The sequence below is a fragment of the Peromyscus maniculatus genome, chromosome 12 (assembly GCF_049852395.1).
Source record: "Peromyscus maniculatus bairdii isolate BWxNUB_F1_BW_parent chromosome 12, HU_Pman_BW_mat_3.1, whole genome shotgun sequence".
Lineage (NCBI taxonomy): Eukaryota > Metazoa > Chordata > Mammalia > Rodentia > Cricetidae > Peromyscus > Peromyscus maniculatus.
In genome coordinates, this window is record NC_134863.1 from 80,851,747 (window position 1) to 80,875,444 (window position 23,698).

Below are 23,698 nucleotides of genomic sequence, written 5' to 3' on the forward strand. Positions count from 1 at the left end.
AACCATTTATTTATTATGTATACAGTGTTCTGCCTGCATGCCAGAAGAGGGCACCAGATCTCATTATAGATGTTGTGAGCCACCATGTGGTTGCTGGGAATTGAACTCAGGACCTCTGGAAGAACAGTCAGTGCTCTTAACCCCTGAGCCATCTCTCCAGCCCCCCAACACGATTTTCTGGCCTCTTCTGGCATCAGGTGCACACATGGTTCATGTACATCCACGCAGTAAAACCATGCATACCTATAAAATAACGTAATAATGAATATATTTTAAGTGATCCTAAATTGACATCATGACTGGACTGTTTCTCCCATGAGAACGTAAATTCAACCTGTCCACTGCAAACACTCTTGAGTTTCCTACAAGAGATGAAGCTACGTGGTTAGACACCAGCATCCTTTCAGTCTTCACAGCTCGGTGTGTCTATGCACGCTGGTGCCTTAGAGGGGATCCGAGTGTGTCTTTCTTCATCAGTGCCAACAGGAGAGTTACTGCAGCAGGGGGGCCAAGGAGACGGGGCGGCCGGGAAAGAGCCTGCCAGGCCAGTATGAGGACCCCAGTTTGATCCACAGAACCCATGTGAACCGAGGCACGATGGCGCATGCCTGCAGTCCTAGGCTGGGGAGGCAGAGACTGTGGGTGCTTACTGAGCAGCCAGCCTAGTCTAATTTGTGATCCCTGGGTCCCAGTGAGGGACCGTCTCAAAACACAAGGTGCAGAAGAGGTCTCCAACACACATACACACACACATGCATGTATATGTGCATACACACAAACAGTAACACAGGCTGTGTGTGGTGGCCCATGTCTTTAATCTTAGCACTTGGGAGGCAGAGCTCTGTGAGTTCAAGGCCAGTCTGGTCTACATTTTGAGTTCCAGGGCAGCCATACCTAATAGTAAGACCCTGTCTTGAAACAACCAAAAAAAGCACAGAGAGGCTCTCAGGGTGGCCTGCAGGATGCTCTGACCACAGGGCCCCCAGAGAGGCTCTCAGAGTGGCCTGCAGGACGCTCTGACCACAGGGCCCCCATACAAAAGAGTCAGTAGTCTTGGGGTGGAGTGACAAGGAAAGCGAGACCTTTATTAAGAGAACCGTGTGCACTGGAGACTATCACCAAGGACTCTCCTGACTCACAGTACCCGTGAGAGGATGCTGACCCCATCGCCCCCATCTAATGAGACAACAGAGAAATCAACAGACTTGCTCTCAAGTTCCCGACTAGTCATGAACAGAGAAGAAGCCACCGGCATTGTCAGCCGGTCCTCGGGCTGCCCTTCATAGACCTCCACACTGGCGTGCTCTCGTCTGTGTCTTCTCCTTGTTTACGAACGCTTCTTGGATAGGTTAACTTGGACAACGAAGACTGAACAGAGAGACACACGGTTTCATGGTTCGATCCCCCAGCACACCTAACTGTACAGTATGTGAGAGGGATGGTTATTGCATTAGATTCTAAGAATGGAAACGTGTCAGTCGCTCTGTAGCTTTCTGGAAGCGAGACAAAGCCGGCATTTTGAGGGAAATGTAACGAAGCGAGACACGTCTAGATGAAGGCGCAGCGATCCGCAGCTGCTTCACACGCTGTGCTCAGTGAGGCCTCCCTCTTGGGGAGGCAAGCTCAGGAAACTAAGGCCTGTGTTACAAGTTGCATATGCTACCGTCAACATTACAGCAAAAGGCTGTATAAAATCCCTCGGGTTAAAAGTGCAACACAGAATCTTTACAGCAAAGGAAAGGCCCACAGAAATACGCACGGGCGCGCGCACACACTCAAAGGTGGCAAGGGGAGTCTGGAGTGGAGTGTGACTCTCAGGACACCGCACACACATTGTGCAGCATCCGGTCACCCAGGGCCTGAGGGCTAGGGCACAGGGACTCAGGACTAAGAATCCAAGGCTGGCTTTGGGGAGAAGTCTGTATCGTTAGCTAAGTATTCCACTTCTTGTGACATGCGTCTGAACCGCATCTGTCTCAGGGTCACTCGCTTGAGTGCGTGATGCGGAAGGTGTTGAGCCATACAAGACAGCCGGGAGCATCGAAGCTGCGTGGGAAGATGGGAAGCACACTGCTCAGCTGCCTACCATCTTTTTATAGTCACTCTAAAAAATGGAGTTTTTCTGAGAGTGTGTTATCCCTTCTCAAATAAAAGTCATGTTAGAGAAATGATTTTTAAAGGGAGCTTTCAAACTAGTCCTTTTAAAGATTTAAAAATCTTCATATAAAAAGTTCTTTAATACATACGCACAAACATTTGTTCCTTTAAAAATAATCTCATTTCCAAGCCAAAATAAATTACAATTGGCAGAAATACCTTCTCTAATAGCTCAGGGCTTCTTCTAGAGTCACAGAGCTGTATATTCTGCACATTTCTAAACAGCAAAGATACTGCAACAGGGAATACCTCTAAACACCAAGACAACAGAACTCTGGCTTGGGACACATACCAACCTTAGAGTCTTGGGAATAAAAACCCTGACATTTAGTATCCTGTATTATGTGTTGTGTAGTCATGTTTTATGTACATATTAACTTGTCCAATCAATGGAAAACCTAGACATTTTGCAAAAGCAATTCGGAACTCAGGGCAAAAAACTGAGGAAATAGAACACTGAGTGCCTGCACAGTCTGTTCCATTTGGCGATGTGTAAATTATACCAGAGATAAAGTTATCTACGAAGAGAACAGGAGGAAGGTGCAATTCAAGAGGCGATCTCAAGTCCAGAGCTCTTCGGTTCTTCCAAATTTGTAGATCAGAGTGCTGGAAAGGGAGGGACAAAGCGGTGAGGTGACATGAACAGAGAGTACAGGGTTCGAGTCCAAGCGCCTATGATGGGCATGCCCAGTTATCAACGTCTAAAACCAAATGCAGGACCAGAGGAGTTGTGAGGGGGTGCTCACTTTATAAAGCAGCTGCACTGTGGTGTCTGGGGTGAAGAACACCCCACGATGCCTGGACAGCTACTACGAAGGAAACATGTTCGAGAGAGGGGCAGCCTTGTGGCGGTGATGGGTACAAGGCCACTTTAGAGGCCTAAGAGCACCTTTATCATGCATGGCCACTGAATCATGCTAAAACAGACCAGACTGTAATTCTCCATTCCTTAGCAGTTACTGTAGGCTGAATACTGGACTGCGCCTGGCCTCTGGCTAAGTGCTGGGACAAGGCTGAATCAAAAGGAACCGATATGCTCCCTGAGTCTCATGAGGGCAGTGACGGTGCATTGTCAAAGTCCAACTGTAAAAACATGCTGTGAAGGAGTGCATGTGGTGTCTACCGTAACAGATAAGAAGCATCTGACCCCATTGGCCCACCACCTAGGAGGGAGAGGCAGGAGGGTCAGAAGTTCAGGGACATCCTCCACTATGGTGAGCTTGAGGCCAGCCTGAGATACACAAGAATTTGGGCTAAAAAAACACTGTATCAAAACAGGATACCAAAAACTACAATCCCAGCAAACTGCATGAAAGCTACAAATGAGGGGAAAGAAACCCAAACTGAAAAATAAAGAGAAAACAGCGCAGGCCTTAGACAAGGCCATCAAAAGAGTTCTAGACAGTCAGGTGTGCTCACACGAACAGATAGACACACAGCATGCTAAGGAGAGATAAGGAAGCCACCAAAGACCTGACCTGAGCTTCTAGGGCTGAAAACCCAGTGTCGGAGGTGAGCAGTCCGCCTGGACACTGAAGAAGCTCAGCTCCGCCAGCCTCAAGACAGAACGCTAGGAACCAGCCAACCGGCACGGGAGAAGACAATGGAAAAGCCAACGCAAGGGCAGGGCGGGCGCGGAGCCACACAGCTGGAGCAGCTGGAGCGACTTCTACGAGTACACCATGGCTCCGCTAGTCCCAGCTCTGAGGCCGAGGCAGGAGGATCATGGGAACCTGGAGTTGGAGGGCAGCCTAGGCAACACAGAAAGACCCTGCATTATTGGGTGGGGGAGGAAGGGAGGAGGAGGAGGGAGGAGAGGCAGGAGAAGACAGAGGAGGAGGTGCAGGAGGAGGGAGGAAGGGGAAGGGGCAGTGAAAGGGGGAGCAGTGGTCATCAACACGGCCCAGTGCTACTATACATAGAAACCCAGAACCCAAGGAAGACAAGACGGACAGAAAGACAGTCCAAGAAAGATTAGTTTATAAGTCTGAATTTCATGAACTCTACAGACTGATTTTTTAACGCAGTGAAACATGAAGAAAACCGCACCACACCATAGTCATGTTGCTACAGCTAGTGGGAACAACAAAGGTCTTCGGTGTGGAGCTCACTCTGCAGACCAGGCTGGCCCTAACTCAGATTCTCCTGCCTTGGCCCCCGCCCAAGTGCTGGGATCAAAGGTGTGTGTCTCCATGCCCTGAATCTTTCTCTTTCTTGTAAGTCTGCGTGATTTTTGTTAAGCAAAGCGCAGGCTATGGAAGTCTGAATTTAAGTTCCTGCTCTGCATTTACCGAGTCCTCCATGAGCTCTGAGTACTCCTCAGCTATGACGTGAGACCACCACCTGGTACTTAAGCAGTGGCAGGAACTTAAAGGGATGCAACATATAAACATCCTTGTCCAGATAAACAAGGTCTTAGCACACAGCAGGACCCCTGGCTAAGAGGCTCTCGCTGACGTCCACGGCCACGCCACTCTTACGACGTTGATGACATTTCTGTAAATGTTGAAGTGTAAATGGGAACCTGGGCATCTGGAGCTGGAGAAATGCTGAACAGTTAGCAGCACTGGCTGCTCTTACAGAGAGCCAGGCTTCAGTTCCCAGCACCCACACGGTGGCGTGGCACAGCCACCTGTAATTTCCAGTTGCAGGGGACCTGACACCCTCTTCGGGTCTCCTCACGCAGACACTCATGTGTGCACACAAGATAAAAATAAACCTTTCTTAAAAAGTAAAAGAGAGCAAAGAAAATTAGACAACTTACCTAAAAAATATAAGAGCATTTTGAAAGAACACAGCTAGCCCGGGATAAACATCAATATCTGCACAAAAAACAAACACGTTAGAGGAGGACCAGCCACGGTGAGCTGTGCCTTTCATAGTGACGGACTCTGCATTAGAATACAGGACGCATTAGAATACAGGACGCATTAGAATGCACCGACTCTAAGATGTCTGCAATGGAACAAATGATTTCATTCCCTGAAACAAAAGATTGCTTTTACTCCAGATACACGTCATCAGGCTCTCTCTGTCTAACTCATAGGGCTCGGCTCAGGCCACATCAAAGGTGCTATGACTGGGTTCCAGCCATGTGGGAGGCTGGAGCAGCAGGAGCACTTAGTCCAGGAGACTGAGGCCAGTCTGGGAAACAGAGAGATACCATCAAAACAAAAACAAGGGCTGGAGAGATGGCTCAGAGGTTAAGAACACTGGCTGTTCTTCCAGAGGTCCTGAGTTCAATTCCCAGCAACCACATGATGGTTTACAACCATCTGTAATGAAATCTGGTGCCTTCTTCTGGCCTGCACAGATGCAGGCAGAACATTGTATGCATAATAAATAAATAAATACTAAAAAAAAAAAAAAGCAGTGCCAAGAAAGCAAAATACCTTTGCCTGGTAAGGCCAACACAGAATTTTAACAGGGAGTTAGCTACTGTGGAACCAAAATAAGACCAAAATGCTCTCACCCCAAAACTAAAGGCCTAAGACTGCTCCTTTTAGCTATAGGCCATAAGTTACTGGAACAGGCCAGAAGTTACTGAGACCAGTCGTCCAGATTCCAGAAACCAGGAAGTGTAAAAGTACAGAGCCACAAGATAGTCACGAGGTAATGCCTGCCAGACTATGGAATGTCCTCTCCCTGGTTTCCAGGGTAACTGACCACAGAAATGCCCCCACCTGAGGGCAGCCAATGAGAAATGGTGGCGGGCAACCACTCCCTTAGAAGTAATTTCTAGAAGTCCCTAGAAGCGAGCCAATCAGAATTGTACCTGTACTAGCACCCCTAAATGATGTAACCTTGTGACTTTTCCCTTTAAAAACTGAGCTTGCAGACAGGTGGGCGCTTCCTCCAGCCTCCACTGCGTTGGATGTATTGGACGAAGTCCCTGCCTAGGCTTGTATTGCTTTTGGATATCCAGAATTAAACCTTGCTTTTGCATTCCGGCATGCTCGTCTTTGGTGGTCTCTCTGGGGGTCACGATCTGGGCACAACAGCTACATTCCTGATTCTTTAAATTGAAGGGACTTACTCCCTTCCATGAGTTCACATGTGACATCATCAAAACCACTGGCCATGATAAAGACACTTGTTTACATTTGGAGCTTTTGAAAGCATAGAAAGAACAAAACATCAGGTTGGTTGGAGAGCTCTGAGTCTGAGCTGAGTTCTTGGTGTTGACTCCTAATTCTGTTACCGACTCAAGGAGGTGAGCAGGTTACTAAACCTCAATGTCTTAATTTTCTCTCCTGTAGAATGGGCATTCTAACGGTGTCCACCGCACAGGGAGTGGGAATTGAAAAGGTGACCCTGTGTGATATTTGCAACAGTACTTGGACCACTAAGTGATACCAGATGTAACGCCTTATCTAAAAGGCTTGGGATCAGATTTCGGTTTTTAGATTTGGCAACACTTGCATATGCCTATCTTGGGAATGGGACCCCAAGTGTGTTCAGTTGGGACCCAACATGAAGTTCAGTTATGTTGCATACAAACCTTCACACTCAGTGTGAAAGTGATTTTATGGAATGTTTTTAGTACATTTGTTTTAATTTTGGTTTGGTTAAGGTTTTGGAGACAGGGTTTCTCTGTGTAGCTCTGGTTGTCCTGGAATTTGTTCTGTAGACCAGGCTGGCCTCTACTCAGAGATCCGTCTGCCTCTGTGTCCCAAGTACTGGGATCAAAGGCGTTCGCCCCCACTGCCTGGTTTAGTCCACCTGTTTTGACTGCGACCCACACAAGATCAGGGGTTGACTTCAGGACCTGTGGAGTCATGTCAGAACTCAGTTTCTGTTTCCAATTTCAGATTTCAAACTTTCATATTAGAAATATTCAATGTACACATAAATGGTAGCTGCTATTATAAATATTAATGGTTCAAGAAAAGCTATATAGTGAAATTTGAACTAGTCAGAAATGGCCCCTGGAATAAAAGTACACTCACTTTCTTAAGTAAGGAAGTATACGGAATGAGCAAAGCTGATAGAATCAGGAGGAACCCTAACTGAGAGGATTCTCGCTGTGAACTGTTTTTAAAATTAAGACACAGGAAGTGGGCTGGAGAGATGGCTCAGAGGTTAAGAGCACCGACTGCTCTTCCAGAGGCCCTGGTTTAATTCCCAGCACCCACATGGTGGCTCACAACCATCTGTAATGGGATCTGGCGCCCTCTTCTGTGTACATAATAAATAAATAAATCTTTTTTAAAAAAGAAAGACACAGGAAGAGCACAACTTTACAAGGGTTCCCGACGATGTGCGGGAACGCTAGCTTATTCCCGTTTTCAGCAGAGGGACAGGAAACAGCTGTCTGTTTCTCAGAGGAGACAGCAGAAGCCACTGCCCAGCGCTGTCTCTACTTTGAGTTCCACTTCTGAGTTCTAACTTAGTCTGGAAACTGAAAACTAACGGATGCTATGCAGCACCCGTGTCTGGTGTGGCCTCCCCGCCGAACCCACGTAACTCCGTTCCACTCCTGCAGTACTGTACTTGGAATCCTTAGAATGGTGTGGTAAAGACTACACGAGCCGCACGTCCATTCAGACCAGGTTCCATCGCCAACCAGTAAAGAGAAGCTCGACTGTCAGTATTCTGGGCACGAAGGCACGGATACAACAGACCTGGATCAGTTTCTCACGGCAACCCCTAGAACTTAGCTGCCCAAGGGAAGGCGATCAGAAACTCTAGAGATAGCTATGAGGGGCTGGGCTGGTTAGGGGCTGGGATTTCCTACGGGCCATCCCACTTCCAAAGACTTCCAAATATCAGAGGTCTTCACACAGAGGAAGACTTTAACCTAATCCACTAATGTTTACTCCAAATGGACCGGACAGACCAAGCCAAACATAAAGCCCACCCGGACATAAAGGAGGAACGCACACTTACTCTGAGTAACGTATGCACCGAAAAGAATCCACATGGAAGCAATAAGTGACCCGAACATCAGCATGAAACCGATGAAGAGCCAGACACGAGCACCTGCGTACAGAAGAGGATTCACAGCGCTGTTCACCTTCGCAGCTCTATAACGGCTCATAACCGTGCATCATTTACACATACACACACACACACACACACACACCCCAAAACAAAGAAGCTAAAAAGGGTTAGACAACTTGGAAAAGAAGAAAAGTTACCTCTTTACTTCTAGAGAAACTAATATCTGAGCAAGTCAGGTAAACGGCACTGACGATTGGTTGACAAAGTTGCCTTATTATTAAAAACCGTAAGTGGCAGGCCTCCTGCTGCTCACACAGTCAAAGAACTGCTACATCAGAGAGCCACCTCCAGCAGACGGGAGTGGTGGAGGTCGGGGTCCCCCTGAATCAGTGTGCTTCTAACAGCGGCACCCCCCACCACACCCACAGCGCTGTACAGCAGCTGTCTGTAGGGGATGGTCTGACTACTCTGTAAGGAGACAGTCTGCACTACACACCCTTGATGAGTGCAAGGCACAAGTGCCTCTCAGCCCAGGGTCATGGATGTCGAGAGCCTCAGTGACAATTATCTGGATGCTCAAGTGGATTCAACCCATTTTTAGAAAGCAGAAGTGATGGTCAATCTTTTTTTTTTAGATTTATTTATTTATTATGTATACAGTGTTCTGTCTGCATGTATTCCCACAGGCCAGAAGAGGGCACCAGATCTCATTACAGATGGTTGTGAGCCACCATGTGGTTGTTGGGAATTGAACTCAGGACCTCTGGAAGAGCTGTCGGTGCTCTTAACCTCTGAGCCATCTCTCCAGCCGGTGATAGTCAGTCTTGACGGTCAGTCTGATGAGACTGAAAGTCCCCCTGGAAATGCATCTGGGTACGTCCGTATGGGTGTTTCTAGACTAGTTAACTGAGATGGGAGACCCGGCCTGGGTGGGTGCTACCACTCCATGGGTTCTAAAGAGAAAGAGAAATCTGGCTGGGAAATGGCTCAGTCAGTCGAGCCCGCCGCAGAAGCACGAGGACCGTGGGCAAGATCTCCCACACCTACGTGTTAATAAGAAGCCAAGAGCAGCAGTGCACACGCGTGCCCCAACATGGGGGGGCGGAAACAGGCAGACCCTTGGGGCCCACTGCCAACCAAATCCATGAACTCCGGGATCAGTGAGAGACCCTGTCTTACAACCTAAGGGCGGGACTGGAGAGATGGATCAGCTGGTAAGAGGACTTGCTGCTCTTGAGGAAGACCCAGGTTCGGGGCCCAGTACCTGTGGGGCAGCCTACAACCATCCGTACCTCGGGTTCAGGGGACCTAACCCCCTCTTCTGGCCTCCTGGGCACCAGGCACTGCACACACGGCACTTACACACATTCGGGCAAAACACTGGTGCACATGAAATAAAAGCAGAGACTGGAGAGCCTGCTGAGGAGGCCCTGACTCTTCTCTGGGCTCGTCCCGCTTACCTTACCTGTCCTTCCCAAACAGCCGCTTTCATAGCTGTCGCCTCTCACTTGCGCGTTGGACACAGCATTGATCCTGGGATGACACAAAGTCAGCCAATGAGCTCTCACGTCAGGAGAACAGACACAGATATTTGCATATCGCTTAGAAGAGAAACAGACTATTGCCTAACTAGAGCCAATATTTTGATAGCTACATAGTTAACTAAACAGAAATCCAAGGGCGTAGAAATATTCTTTTTGTTTCCCCTAAAGCACACCTGGAAAACACACTTAGCTTATCACTTGTCCCAGAGAGCATGGAAGAGCAGCTAATCTCCTCCTTCCTTCTCTTTTTTTCTTTCTTTTGACGCAGGGTCTCACAATTGTAGCCTTGTCATATAGAACAAGCTGGCCTCCAGTTCACAGAGATCTATTCACCTGCTCGGCCTCCCAAATGCTGGGTTAAAGGTGGCGCCGCCACCGCCAGCCTAGCTTCTCATTTCACTGCCTGTTTTATACATGCATGTGTAGATGAGACGCGGTGTTAGTTATCCCGCTTTAGAGTTTTCATTATAATAAAGAATCAGACAGGGGGAGATGGCTCAGTAGTTGAGGGCACCGGCTGAAAGACCAGGTTCCATTCCCAGCACCCACATGCTAGCTCACGACCATCTGTTTGTGGTTCCAGAGGATCCAGTGCCCTCTTCTGGCCTCCACAGGTGCTGCACACATATGGCATACCTACATACATGCAGGCAAAATACCTACCTGTACACATAAAACAAAATAAAAATAACTTTAAGAAATATTAGAAAGACTAAATAGGAGCTCAGGTGTAGCTCAGTGTCAAAGCACATGTTCAGTATGAATAAGACCGTGGGTTAAACTGAGAGATGGAGAGGGAGGGAGGGAGGGAGGGAGAGAGGGAAGGAGGGAGGGAAGGAGGGAGGGAGGGAGCGAGGACAGGTGTGCTAATAGAGGGGCTGCTTACCACAGCTTGAATGGATAGTGAACAGTTTTATCTTTCATAATATCACCTTCCAGTCTACATACTGAGTTCCAGTAGGGACACACAGAAAGATCCTATCTCAAATAGATAAATCAATAACTAAGCACATAATTAGAATAAAAATGTTAGGCCAGGTGTAGTGGGACACACATTTAATCCCAGCACTTGGAGAGCAGAGGCAGGTGGATCTCTGTGAGTTCTAAGAAAGTTTGGTCTATATAGCAAGTTCCAGGGCAGCCAGGACTACGCAGTAAGACCCTGTCTCAAAACTAAAAAGTTAAAAGACACCCACAAAAGTTTCCAAACTCTTTGTGCATCAGAATGCCGTACAAACCTTAAACAGATCGGGTAAAGAATCAAAGCCTCAATCTGACTTCACTGGAGTCCACCTTGCCCTCTGTCAGAGACCACCCAGGGAAGCAGTAACAGTACCCAGGTAAAGACAGCACCTGGGGAAGCAGTAACAGTGCCCAGGGTAAGAACGGCACCCGGGGAAGCAGTAACAGTGCCCAGGGTAAAGACAGCATCCGGGGAAGCAGTAACAGTGCCCATGGTATAAAGACAGCACCCAGGGAAGCAGTAACAGTGCCCAGGGTAAAGACAGCACCCGGGAAGCAGTAACAGTACCCAGGGTAAAGACAGCACCCGGGGAAGCAGTAACAGTACCCAGGGTAAAGACGGTACCCGGGGAAGCAGTAACAGTACCCAGGGTAAAGACGGTACCCGGGAAGCAGTAACAGTACCCAGGGTAAAGACAGCACCCAGGAAGCAGTAACAGTACCCAGGGTAAAGACGGTACCCGGGGAAGCAGTAACAGTACCCAGGGTAAAGACGGTACCCAGGGAAGCAGTAACAGTACCCAGGGTAAGGACGGTACCCGGGAAAGCAGTAACAACATCCCAGAGTAAAAGCTGAGCAGTTAGACGGGACACAGGCCCTGAAATCCAAGGTGCTGCTGGTTCATTATGACATGTGCTGTTTGTTAGTTTTTAATGATGCCAAGAAAGAAAAAGTGTTTGGGCTGAAGAGATGGCTCTGTGGTTAAGGGCACTGGCTGCTCTTACAGAGGTCCCTGGTTCCATCCCTAACACTCAAGAGGCGGCTCACAAGTGTCTGTGACTCCAGTTCCAGGGCATCTGACGTCCTCTTCTGGCTTCCACAGCACCAGGCACACACATGGTACACAGACATATATGTGGACAAAACATCCACACACAGAAGATAAGCAAATAAGAGGGAAAGTCTACTTTTGGGAACTGACAAATATGACCATCAAATACAAGGAGAAAAGGACGTGACCATCTTACGGCTGCTAGGAAGAAGTGACTTAATTCTACACTCGTTCTAGCTACGTGAAAGGAAGGAAGACTCTCGGGCTGGCGAGGTGGCTCAGCGCGTAGAGGTGCTTGCCGCTCAGCCTGGAGCCCTGAGTTTGATCCTCAGAACCCACATAAAGGGGGAAGGAGACATCACACACAAAGGTACACACACACACACACACACACACACACACACTCTCAATGGTACATGTCTAGGACACAAACACACATACATGCTCAGGCTCACACACAAACACACACACGTGTGTGCACAAAATTTATTTTTTAAAAAAGATTATTAATAAAAGGGAAATAAAGCTGGGCGGTGGTGGCACACACTTTTAATCCCAGCACTTGGGAGGCAGAGGCAGGCAAATCACTGAATTTGAGGCCAGCCTGGGCTACAAAGTGAGTTCCAGAACAGCCAAGACTGCTACCCAGAGAAGCCTGTCTTGAAGAAAAAACAAAGGTGGGGGGGATAAATTCAACATGTTAAAGAGGAATTTATCAGGGCTGGAGAGATGGCTCAGAGGTTAGGAGCACTGGCCGCTCTTCCAGAGGTCCTGAGTTCAATTCCTGCAACCACATAATGGCTCACAGCCATCTATAGTGGGATCTGGTGCCCTCTTCTGACATCCAGGTGTACATGTAGACTCATAAAAAATTTTTTAAAAATTTAAAAAATTTCAAAAAAGTAGAAAAAAAGAAGAGAATCCATCAATAAAGGTCAGAAGTCGTTTAAAAACCATGAAAGGTTGAGGAAGACTATTGTTTTCAGAAGGCAATGCCGCACTGAGAATCACTTCAGACTTACATGAAGAAAGCCAGTGTGGAGAACACACCACATGTGTGAAAAGCGTGGTTCAACTGCTCAGGCTTCGGATAGACCACCGCGGCGTCGATCATTATCCACCACCCTGTAAAAAACTGAGAAAGCCCAGGACGGCAGGTGTTAAACGCACGTCATCGCTCTTCAGTGGCCTACCTCCCCAAAGGATAGGTGAAGTACTTCTACTTTGGGGGGGGGGGTGCTAGATCATAAAACTATCATTCTTGGGGTACCTGTTTGTACATCTGATGATGTGAGATACCTAGCCAAATCTGAGTAAGAGTCTCATCGCTCATGACTAGCCTTCTTTAACTAACCAGCAGCCTCCTTCACTAACCAGCAGCCTCCCTAACTAGCCAGCAGCCTCCTTCACTAACCAGCAGCCTCCCTAACTAACCAGCAGCCTCCTTCACTAACCAGCAGCCTCCCTAACTAGCCAGCAGCCTCCTTCACTAACCAGCAGCCTCCTTCACTAACCAGCAGCCTCCCTAACTAACCTGCAGGTTTCTTCTCTCTGACCAGTGCCCACGGCTCTGCCCCACAGAAGGCTGTTCCACTCAGCTGCTCACGTAGCAGCAGTCAGCTCTCACAGCTCCCAGACTATAAAGACCTGCTATTGTTTTAGTTTAAGTGATTTATTGAGTGCCCTGTAGCTGACTGGACATGAGTCTATAAAGTGTGAGGTTTCCATGTCAACCAAACTGAGCACACCTAAACAGACAGGGCCAAAAACTGTCCAGAGAAATTAAGAACAGGTGTGAGAACCCTTTTCCCAACTGACAGAGTAAGAGAATTACATCATCTTTTCAGGTTTAAGAGAGTTCAGCTGTGTGGAGGTGGTGCACACCTTTAATCCCAGCACGCCAGAGGCAGAGGCAGGCAGATCTCTCTGAGTTTGAGGCCAGCCTGGTCTACAGAGTGAGATCCAGGACAGCCAGGGCTACACAGAGAAACCCTGTCTCGGGAAAAAGAGAGAGAGAGACAGAGAGAGAATTCAAAATTCATTTTAAAACATCTATGGAAAGGCTCCAAACCCTTGCATTAAGCTAGACAACAGTTAAACCTGGGCTCTCCTGCCCAGGATACACACAACCGGCAGAGCTCGTTCCAGCACGGCCCTTGGTCTATCCCTGGCACAGCATAAGCCAGGCAAAGGAGTACAAGGTTGTTTTTGGCTATACAGCAAGTTCAAAGCCAGCCTGGGATATATGAGCTCTTGTGTGAAAAAGAACGAAAGAGAAAAAATGGCTTAGATAAACATGTGCCTCTGGGCCTGAGGACCTGAGTCCCACCCCAGGGATGCACACGGGAGGAGAGAACCAGTTCCCAAAGTTATCCTCTGACCTGCATACATGTGCCATAGTATACCCCACACACACAAATAAATACATATGATAAAAAGCTAAAGCAAAAGAACAGAGACTGGGCATGGTGGCTCATGACTATTGTCCCGGCACACAGGAGGTTCACTTTCAGCTCAGCCTGGGCTTTGGGGTGAGTTCTAGGGAAGCCAGGGCTACAGGGTGAGACCTGTTTAAAAAAAAAAAAAAAAAAAAAAAAAAAAAAAAAAAGGAAGAAAGTGAGAGAGAGAGAGAGAGAGAGAGAGAGAGAGAGAGAGAGAGAGAGAGAGAGAGAGAGAGAGAAAGCTAGGCAAGGTGGTACATGCCTGTAATTCCAACACTTGGGAGACAGAGGCAGAAGGACCTCAAATTTGAGACCAGCCTAGGCTATATACCAAGACCCCGCCTCCAAAGCAAGCAGGAGAAGGGGATAAACACTACAAAAATATAAGGGATGCGGGAATTTGTTTTGTTTTTTTAATGCAGTAGAGGCATTGCAGGAGTCTGTCTTGAGTAAGCGCTCCAATACCAATGAGAGTGGAGGAGCGGCCATGTCACAGAAGCCAGGACAGAAGGATGGACAGAAAGATGGACAGAAGCCAGGACGGCTCCAGAGAGACCTTGACCCCAGGTCCGGTCTGCACTCTTTACACTGGATCCCAGGTCCGCTCTGCACTCTTTACACTGGATCCCAGGTCCAGTCTGCACTCTTTACACTGGATCCCAGGTCCTGTCTGCACTCTTTACACTGGATTCCAGGTCTGCTCTGCACTCTTACTTACACTGGATCCCAGGTCCGCTCTGCACTCTTACTTACACTGGATCCCAGGTCCGCTCTGCACTGTCACTTTACACTGGATCCCAGGTCCTGTCTGCACTCTTTACACTGGATCCCAGGTCCGCTCTGCACTCTTACTTTACACTGGATCCCAGGTCTGCTCTACACTCTTACTTTACACTGAATCCCAGGTCCTGTCTGCACTCTTTACACTGGATCCCAGGTCCGGTCTGCACTCTTACTTTACACTCTAAAACCGCATGGCGGTCAGGAGGTTGTTAAGGGCAATGACCCATTTTTCAGCTATTCCTCCAGGTCACTCTGTCCCAGGTAGCAAGTGAAGCCATGCTTGGCAAATAGGCAGGACATGCAGTGCTTTAAGGAAATCACTGAATAAATCAATAAATCAGTATCTAGTAATCAGTCTTCCTACTTATTCTACCTCAGAGACAGAAAACGGTTCACAGAATATAAAGACTGTTCAGGTCACGATTTACAAACAACAATAACAACCAAATAAAACAAGTCGGGTCAGGTGGCTCCCATCTGTAACCCCAGTATCGGGAAGCAGAGGCAGGACCAGGAGCCAAGTGGTCCTCACTGTATAGACTCTGTCCCAAAATAAATGAATGAAACGTAAGAGTTGGGAAGCCAGATGCAGGTGTGCAAGTGAGAGGTATTGCTACTACTACTTTGCTATTGTTGTTTATTTTTGTTTTAAATCCTGACCAACATTTCTCCTCCTTCCTCTCCTCCCAGTCCCGTCCCCTCTCGTGCCCCCACAACTACTTTCTTTAAAGTCTTGATATTTTCCATAATAAAAAAATGAAGTCCAACAAAACAGGAAGAAAGGTAAGCAAGCCCACTCCGTGGTTCACACCTTCAATCCTGAACTTAAGACCAGCCTAGGATACACAGTGAGCTTGAGGCCAGCCTGGGCTACATGAGACCCTGTCTCAACAAAACAAGAGAAAGGTCTCCTCCACAAACTTCCTTCTGGGTCTGCGGGGCTGAGGTGTCGGTTCTTAGAAAGCAGAAGGTGTTACCGCTGTCTACACAGCCAGTCCTGAATGAGTCCCGGTAACTCGGGGTGACATCAAATTCCCAGGCTCTGACAAACGCTGCAGCTGAAGAGCAGACCCCAGATTTAAACATCCTCACAGCTGAGTCAACCCGGGACTGGGGCTGGATCTCAGCTCAATGGGTAAGGTGCCTGTCCGGCACCTTTAACCCCAGTACCGCACAGACCCCTGGGATCCCAACAGCTGGATCTCAGCTCAGTGGGTAAGGTGCCTGCCCGACACCCTTAACCCCAGCACCGCACAGACCCCTGGAATCCCAACAGCTGGATCTCAGCTCAGTGGGTAAGGTGCCTGCCTGGCACCCTTAACCCCAGCACTGCACAGACCCCTGGGATCCCAACAGCTGGATCTCAGCTCAGTGGGTAAGGTGCCTGCCCAGCACCCTTAACCCCAGCACCACAGACCCCTGGAATTCCAACAGCTGCCAGGCAGAGGCAGGACAGGAGTGCAAGGCAAGCCTGGACTACACACACCTCACCTTCAAAAACAAATGAACCCCTCACCAGGCTATGTAATAACATTGCCTATCCTCAAGAGCAGTGGAATGAAATGATTCTGGCAGACTGTTACCATTAATTTTGATCATGAATTCAAAGGCATGATGTCACCAACACATCTATCTCACTTACCAATATGCCTGCCACCACCGAGGCCACAGTGTTTCTTCTCTCACTCCAGTCAATACATTCACACTCTGGCCACCGGAAGTTATCCAGGAAGCCTGCCATCTTTACTCTGTAAGCATGGATTGTTCATTAAATAACGTTTCCTAAAAGACAAAAAATAACCAGATTCAAGAAGTGCTTCCTAAAAACTATTTAGTTTCATTTGTGTGTGTGTGTGTGTGTGTGTGTGTGTGTGTGTGTGTGTGTGTGTGTGTGTGTGTGTGTTACTGGAGACAGGGTGCCCACAGATGCCAGAGGAGGTCAGGTCCTTTGGATCTGAAATCACAGAGGTCTGCCACCTGACATGGGTCTGCAAGCCAAACTTGGGTCCTTCGGAAGAAGAACATAAGCCCTTCCTCAGTCACCGAGCCACCTCTCCTGTCCCAGGAAATTCACTCAGGAAGTAAAACATCTAGCTGGTGGGCTGGTGCGCCCTTTTCATCCAGAAGCAGGCAGATTTCTGTGAGTTCCAGGCCAGCCTGGTCCTCATAGCAAGTTGGAGACCAGCCAGTGCTACATAGCGAGACCTGTCTCAAATAACTAACTAAATAAACAAAATGTCACACTCCTTTACTGGAGTTTTAATCCTAAGCTGACTAAGTTCTTATCTACTACAGTTACGAAAACTACACTTCAAGGAGTACCTATCATCATGGTGGTGGTGGCCCACGCCTTTGTGAGGCAGAGGCAGATGATTGGAGGCCAGCCTGGTCTACAAAGCGAGTTCCAGGACAGCCAGAGCTACACAGAGAAACCCTGTCTGGGGGGAGGGGCGGAGAAAACAAACAAACAAACAAACTCAAGGCAAAACAAAACCTATTGAGAGGAATATACGGTTGTACTTGGACACCAGGGGGCGCTACCGTTTTTAAGTGTTATTTCGGTTTCAGCACCTGCAGGTGTTGGGGCAGCACCCAGCGGCAGAGAATAGGAAAGCAGGAGACCTTGGTTTGTTTGATTGGCAGCACCACAAAACGAAAACAAAAACAAAATGGCTGCTTGCAAATTCTTTGACACATCTTTCAGTCAGAGGAGAATGTGTGTCCTACCTCTCGAATTTGAGTCAACAGTCAGGACCAAAATGGGGGGAATACACTATGTAATTTCTCCCACCTCTTGAATTTGATCCAATAAAGATTGATAACCAAAACAAAAGAAGAAATACCGTGTAGCTTCTCCCATACAACCTCTAAGATTAGGTCACAGCAGGCAATGCAGCTCCACCCGGTTCTCTGGACCAGCGTGGAAAATCTCCAAAGCTACCACACTGTGAAGAAACCACAGCTCAGCTGAGTCCCTGCCAATAAACAGCCTCAGGGGCCATGTGTGCGTAAAGTAGGTGACTGCAGTCCTAGACAGAGTGTCATCTCTGCTTTGAGCCTTCCCAGGTAAGGTGCCAGATGTACGGAGCAGAGACACAGCATCTTGGCTGGGCCCTTTCCAGTCTCTACACAGACCTAGTAAGTAAAACAAAAGGCACCTGCAGCCTCTGGGTTTGATGTGAATCTATAACGCAGCAGCGGTTAGTGAAGGGGAGAACGGTAGGAGACTAGGATAGAGGATGGTGAAGAGTGTTCAGTGCGGCATACCAGCCCCCAGGAGCACATGCCCTTGATCCCAGCGCTCAGGAGCCGGAGGCAGCCAGATCACTGTGAGTTCTAGGACAGCCAGGGGACATATGAGACCGTCTCAAAACAACAACAAAAATAAACAAACAAATAAATAAATGAGAGAGAGCAGCACACTACATTATACTATAATAAAAACAAAAAGACTGCCCCAACAGGAGATTCGGAACCACCATAACTTCTAAAAGGGACAAGAAAAAACTTTATTTTAAAACACTAGATATTGCTTTTCAAAAGTAGCAAGAACCTGCAGAGACTCAACCTGATGTGCAATAAAACTCAATTAACGGGCCGCTTTTACACAGTCCCACCCAACCCCTACACTCCCACTGACAGTCTAGGAAAACAAAACAAAACAAAAAACCATGGCCTTGCAGGATAGAGATGTCGGGTCAGCCAGAGACTGAGAGGGGAGTCTGAGGAACAGGTCATGGGGATGGAGACTGAGAGGGGAGTCTGAGGAACAGGTCATGGGGATGGAGACTGAGAGGGGAGTCTGAGGAACAGGTCATGGGGATGGAGACTGAGAGGGGAGTCTGAGGAACAGGTCATGGGGATGGAGACTGAGAGGGGAGTCTGAGGAACAGGTCATGGGGATGGAGACTGAGAGGGGAGTCTGAGGAACAGGTCATGGGGATGGAGACTGAGAGGGGAGTCTGAGGAACAGGTCATGGGGATGGAGACTGAGAGGGGAGTCTGAGGAACAGGTCATGGGGATGGAGACTGAGAGGGGAGTCTGAGGAACAGGTCATGGGGATGGAGACTGAGAGGGGAGTCTGAGGAACAGGTCATGGGGATGGAGACTGAGAGGGGAGTCTGAGGAACAGGTCATGGGGATGGAGACTGAGAGGGGAGTCTGAGGAACAGGTCATGGGGATGGAGACTGAGAGGGGAGTCTGAGGAACAGGTCATGGGGATGGAGACTGAGAGGGGAGTCTGAGGAACAGGTCATGGGGATGGAGACTGAGAGGGGAGTCTGAGGAACAGGTCATGGGGATGGAGACTGAGAGGGGAGTCTGAGGAACAGGTCATGGGGATGGAGACTGAGAGGGGAGTCTGAGGAACAGGTCATGGGGATGGAGACTGAGAGGGGAGTCTGAGGAACAGGTCATGGGGATGGAGACTGAGAGGGGAGTCTGAGGAACAGGTCATGGGGATGGAGACTGAGAGGGGAGTCTGAGGAACAGGTCATGGGGATGGAGACTGAGAGGGGAGTCTGAGGAACAGGTCATGGGGATGGAGACTGAGAGGGGAGTCTGAGGAACAGGTCATGGGGATAATCCCCACCCCTTAGTGTAAACTCCCCTCTGATACCTGTGACTGAGCACCTGTGTATGAGACCCCAAGGAAACCAGCTGATGGCTGGCAGAATACAGAGTCTAGCTGCTGTTCTCTGAACAGGAAACACGGTGGGGCTCAGTTTCACCAAGTCAGAGGGAATTTCCAGGCATATCCTAACAAAGAACAAAACCTCGGCTCACAATGTGACCAAGGTGACCAACCAGCCAGTATCTTAGCTGCCTCATACAACAAAGAGCAATATTAGCACTTTGAGCAAGATATTCTGCAGACGTGTTATCATATTGTTAGCAAAAGATTAAATGTTAACCAGTGAAAAGCCGGGCGTCAGGAAGGCCACTATCAAGGTGAAACAATACCTGAAGGTCACACGAGGTGAACTTCATTTCCCATAAACACTCATTCTCAAACTCATTTCCTGTTGGAAGTAGGTCTAAAAGCAGAGAATTCATAGCTATTTCCACACACTGATTTGTGTTGTAGAATATTATTTTAAGTGTGTTACTTTTGTTTATGTTGCATTTGTTAAACTCTGTGAGGCTGTGTTACTGTGCCTGTCTAAAACACCTGATGGTCTAACAAAGATTTTTTTTTTTAAACTCATTCATTCTTTTTAAAGATTTATTTATTATGTATACAGTGCAGAACACCAGAAGAGGGCATCAGATCTCATTACAGATGGTTGTGAGCCATCATGTGGTTGCTGGGAATTGAACTCAGGACCTCTGGAAGAGCAGCCAGTGCTCTTAACCTCTGAGCCATCTTGCCAGCCCCCTAATAAAGATCTTAATGGCCAATAGCAAGGCAGGAGAAAGGATAAGTGGGGCTGCAGGCAGAGAGAAGATATAGAGGAGAAATCTGGGAGGAGGAGAAGTAACCAGAGAAGGAGGAGGACTCCAGGGGCCAGCCACCCAGCTACACACCAAGCCATGGAGTAAGAATAAGGTTTACAGAAGTAAGAGAATAGGAAAAGCCCAGAGGCAAAAGGGAGATGGGATAATTCAAGTTAAAGAAAGCTGGCTAGAAACAAGTCAAGCTAAGGCCAGGCATTTATAATTAAGAATAAACCTCCATGTGTGGCTTTATTTGGAAGCTGGGTGGTGGGCGCCCCAAAAGAACAAAAACAACGAACAACATATTTGTGACCCTCCTGTGACTTAAACTGCACGGGTCAGGGATGGGGTAGAACAGAAGAACATGGAAACTAATGAGATGAGGAACATGCAAAAGAGGCATAGCAAAAATAAGAGAAAGTATATCCAAACCCTTGGGTCTCAACAATAAAGAATTCCCTGGCACCAAAGACAGTCGGCAGGTAATGAAGTGGGCAAGGGGCTTGGGATGGCGTGGAGAAAGGCAGCTAAGAGCTCGATCCCAATAAGGACTATTACGGACCTCACTAAAGATTAGGGTTTTCGCTGGCGGTAAAGAGGAAGCCAACTGAGGAACTCTCAGGAGGAAAGGGCCAAAACACCAAGACCCCAGAAGCATGGCGAGCGTGGGAGGGGGGGGGGACGGGGACGACATGACAGAGTCCTACTAAGAACTGACACTCTCACTGGGAAGCTCAACCTTCACGATGACTGCACTGTTGATATTTACCACCCGAAACTCCAGTTCTAGGGGACCAAACGTCCTCTGGCCTCAGGCACCATGCACACATGTGGTACACATCATACATACATGCAAGTACTCATGAACACAAGATCAAAATAACTAAAGCTTTAAATTTTTTAAATATTATTTTCTGTGTGTGTATGTGCTGAGTGTATGCATGAGGAGCCGAAGAGGTACAAAGGAACATCAGATCCCTTGGAGCTGGAGTTACAGGTAGTTGTGAGCTGCTATTGTGGGTGCTGGGAACTGAACCCAGGTCTCCTGTAAGATCAGTAAGTACTCTTAACCTCTAAGCCATCTCCAGTCCCCCAATCAACCTGAAAACAAAACCCCAGGTGAACAGCCAGTGCAGCCCACAGATTACCCTGCGGGCCTTTGCTCTAAGCAACAGGAAACCACGAGAGGTTTGCCAGCTGCCAGCGAGGAAGTGACAGGGGCAGACCTGAAACTTAGAAGGACAATCCTGGTCGTGGCTCGTCAGCTACAGGGGCTGAAGAGGAACATAAAGCGTTTGCGTAATAAGAGGATAAGAAGAAACCGAGCCACACTTACAAGCCAAGGAAAAGGATTCGTTAGACATGTTTTTAAGTCACTAGCAACAGGCAGGAATGCTCTCAGGCTTCTAGGGTTGAGTGCCCATGAGAGACCACTGATCAAAGCTGAGTCTGCTGACGGGGACGTGGGAGAGGTCAGTAAGTGTGCAGGACACAAACTGCAGGACCTGCAGGTGGAAACCATCAGAAGACAGCCGAAACCGTCTAGAAAGGAGGCTGTCAGGGGTGGCGGGGTGCTACCCAAAGTAGTGATCCAGCCAGGGCTTTGGAGAAACTGGTCATGTGACAGATGGGCGTTCTCTATTTCCTGTCTTCCCTGGGCTGCTGCTGCCCAGAGCAGGTAGGTTCACACCGTGGTGTTAACTAGCACAGAACACCTCTAGAGCATTTTCTAGATATTTACAGAAGTGCCTCCTGGGGGGGGAGGAGGAGGGAAGCTGGGGGTTGGGATGGCAATGATCAGTAAGACTTGGCCTCCATCATTAGAGGGCTTACATGCTCGGGCAGACTCAGTTAGCTCTTCTAAATTCTTGATTCTCTGTTTGTTTTCTTTTTTGAGACAGTCTCATGTAGCCCGCGCCAAACCCAAATTCACTGTCCAGCAGAGGTTGGCCTTGAATGGCTGATCCCTACCTCTACCTCCCAAGTGCTGGGATTACAGGGGTCAGTAGCACATGGGCTAACTATAGTCTGTACATTAAAAACTCCGGAGCTGGGAAGGTGCCAGTCAGTAAAGTGTCTGTCACATAAGTGTGAGTTCTTGCATTCAGATCCCCAGCACCCATGTGAGAGCCAGTTGTGACAGTTTGAGTCCACGTGGTTGTTTGAATGTCATTGGCCCCCATAAGCTCAAAGAGAGTGGCACTACTAGGAAGTTCGGCTTTGTTGGAGATAGGTGTGGTCTTGTTGGAGGAAGTGTGTCACTGTGGAGGCGGGCTTTGAGGTCTCATGTACGCTCAAGCCACACCCAGTGTTTCAATTCACTTCTTGTCGCCTTTGGATCAAGATGTAGGACTCTCACCTCCTTCTCCAGCACCATGTCTGCCTGCATGCTGCCATGTCCCACCATGATGATAATGATAAACCTCTGAAACTGTAAGCCACGCCAATCAAATGTTCTCCTTATAAGAGCTGTCATGGCCACGGTGTCTCTTCAGCAACAGAAACCCTAAGACAGTTTTTAACCCTAAAACTGGGAGGGGAGACAAGTGGATCCTAGAACTCCAGGTTCACTGAGAGACTGACCCAAAACATTATAGTGGAAAGTGTTAGAGCAAGAAGAAGACACACAACATGGACCTGGGCCTTACACACACACACACACACACACACACACACACACACACACACACACACCATATATTTTTAAAATCTGTAACAGAGCTAGGAATGCAGCTCAGTGTAGAGCACTTGTACTGAGATTTGTCTGAGGACCTGGGTTCAATGACGTACACAGAAAAAAGGTGTAAGAAACCAGATTAGCAACAACAATACAAGCACCATTCAACATTAGTATCTTGGCCAGAGCAGAACCAGAGGACAGCACACTGACTCAGATGAAGGAAAGTAGAAACTATGTCGTCCCCGTCACTGTGACCCCACCACCAGCTCTGGCTACTCAGGTTGCTTAGACGGCAGGCTCTTCACAACCCGTTCCATTCAATACTCCCAAATTACACTCCCAAATTCTAATTCTTTTTGTTTATGTTTGGTTTTAGGTTTTTGTTTGTTTGTTTTTGTTTGTTTTGTTTTGAGACAGGGTTTCTCTGTGTAATAGTCCTAGCTGTTCTGGAACTCGCTTTGTAGACCAGGCTGGCCTCGAACTCACAGAGATCCGCCTGCCTCTGCCTCCCGAGTGCTGGGATTAAAGGCGTGTACCACCACTAGTTTTAGATTTTTGATACAAGGTTTCACTGTGAACTCAGGCTGATCTAGAACCCCACATGTATTCCAGACTGGCCTGGAACTTAAAATCTTCCTCCCTCAGCTTCCCATGTGCCAGGATTCTGCCACGAACCATGCCTGGCTTCCATGAGAAT

At 48.2% G+C, this 23,698-nt stretch overlaps 1 protein-coding gene across 1 annotated transcript in view; it reads right to left on the reverse strand.

Moving 5' to 3' along the window:
- Positions 1-1,059: 1,059 nt before the first annotated feature.
- Positions 1,060-23,698, reverse strand: part of Tmem50b (transmembrane protein 50B) — a 35,990-nt gene continuing 13,351 nt past the window's right edge. Inside the window, exons 2-7 of the mRNA XM_076549202.1 lie at positions 16,526-16,665; positions 12,682-12,794; positions 9,566-9,633; positions 8,047-8,139; positions 4,922-4,979; positions 1,060-2,763 (exon numbers count right to left, since the gene is read on the reverse strand). Of these exons, the coding sequence (XP_076405317.1) occupies positions 2,718-2,763; positions 4,922-4,979; positions 8,047-8,139; positions 9,566-9,633; positions 12,682-12,794; positions 16,526-16,624 (477 nt within the window). The 5' untranslated portion in view covers positions 16,625-16,665 and the 3' untranslated portion in view covers positions 1,060-2,717. The remainder of the gene's footprint in view (positions 2,764-4,921; positions 4,980-8,046; positions 8,140-9,565; positions 9,634-12,681; positions 12,795-16,525; positions 16,666-23,698) is intronic.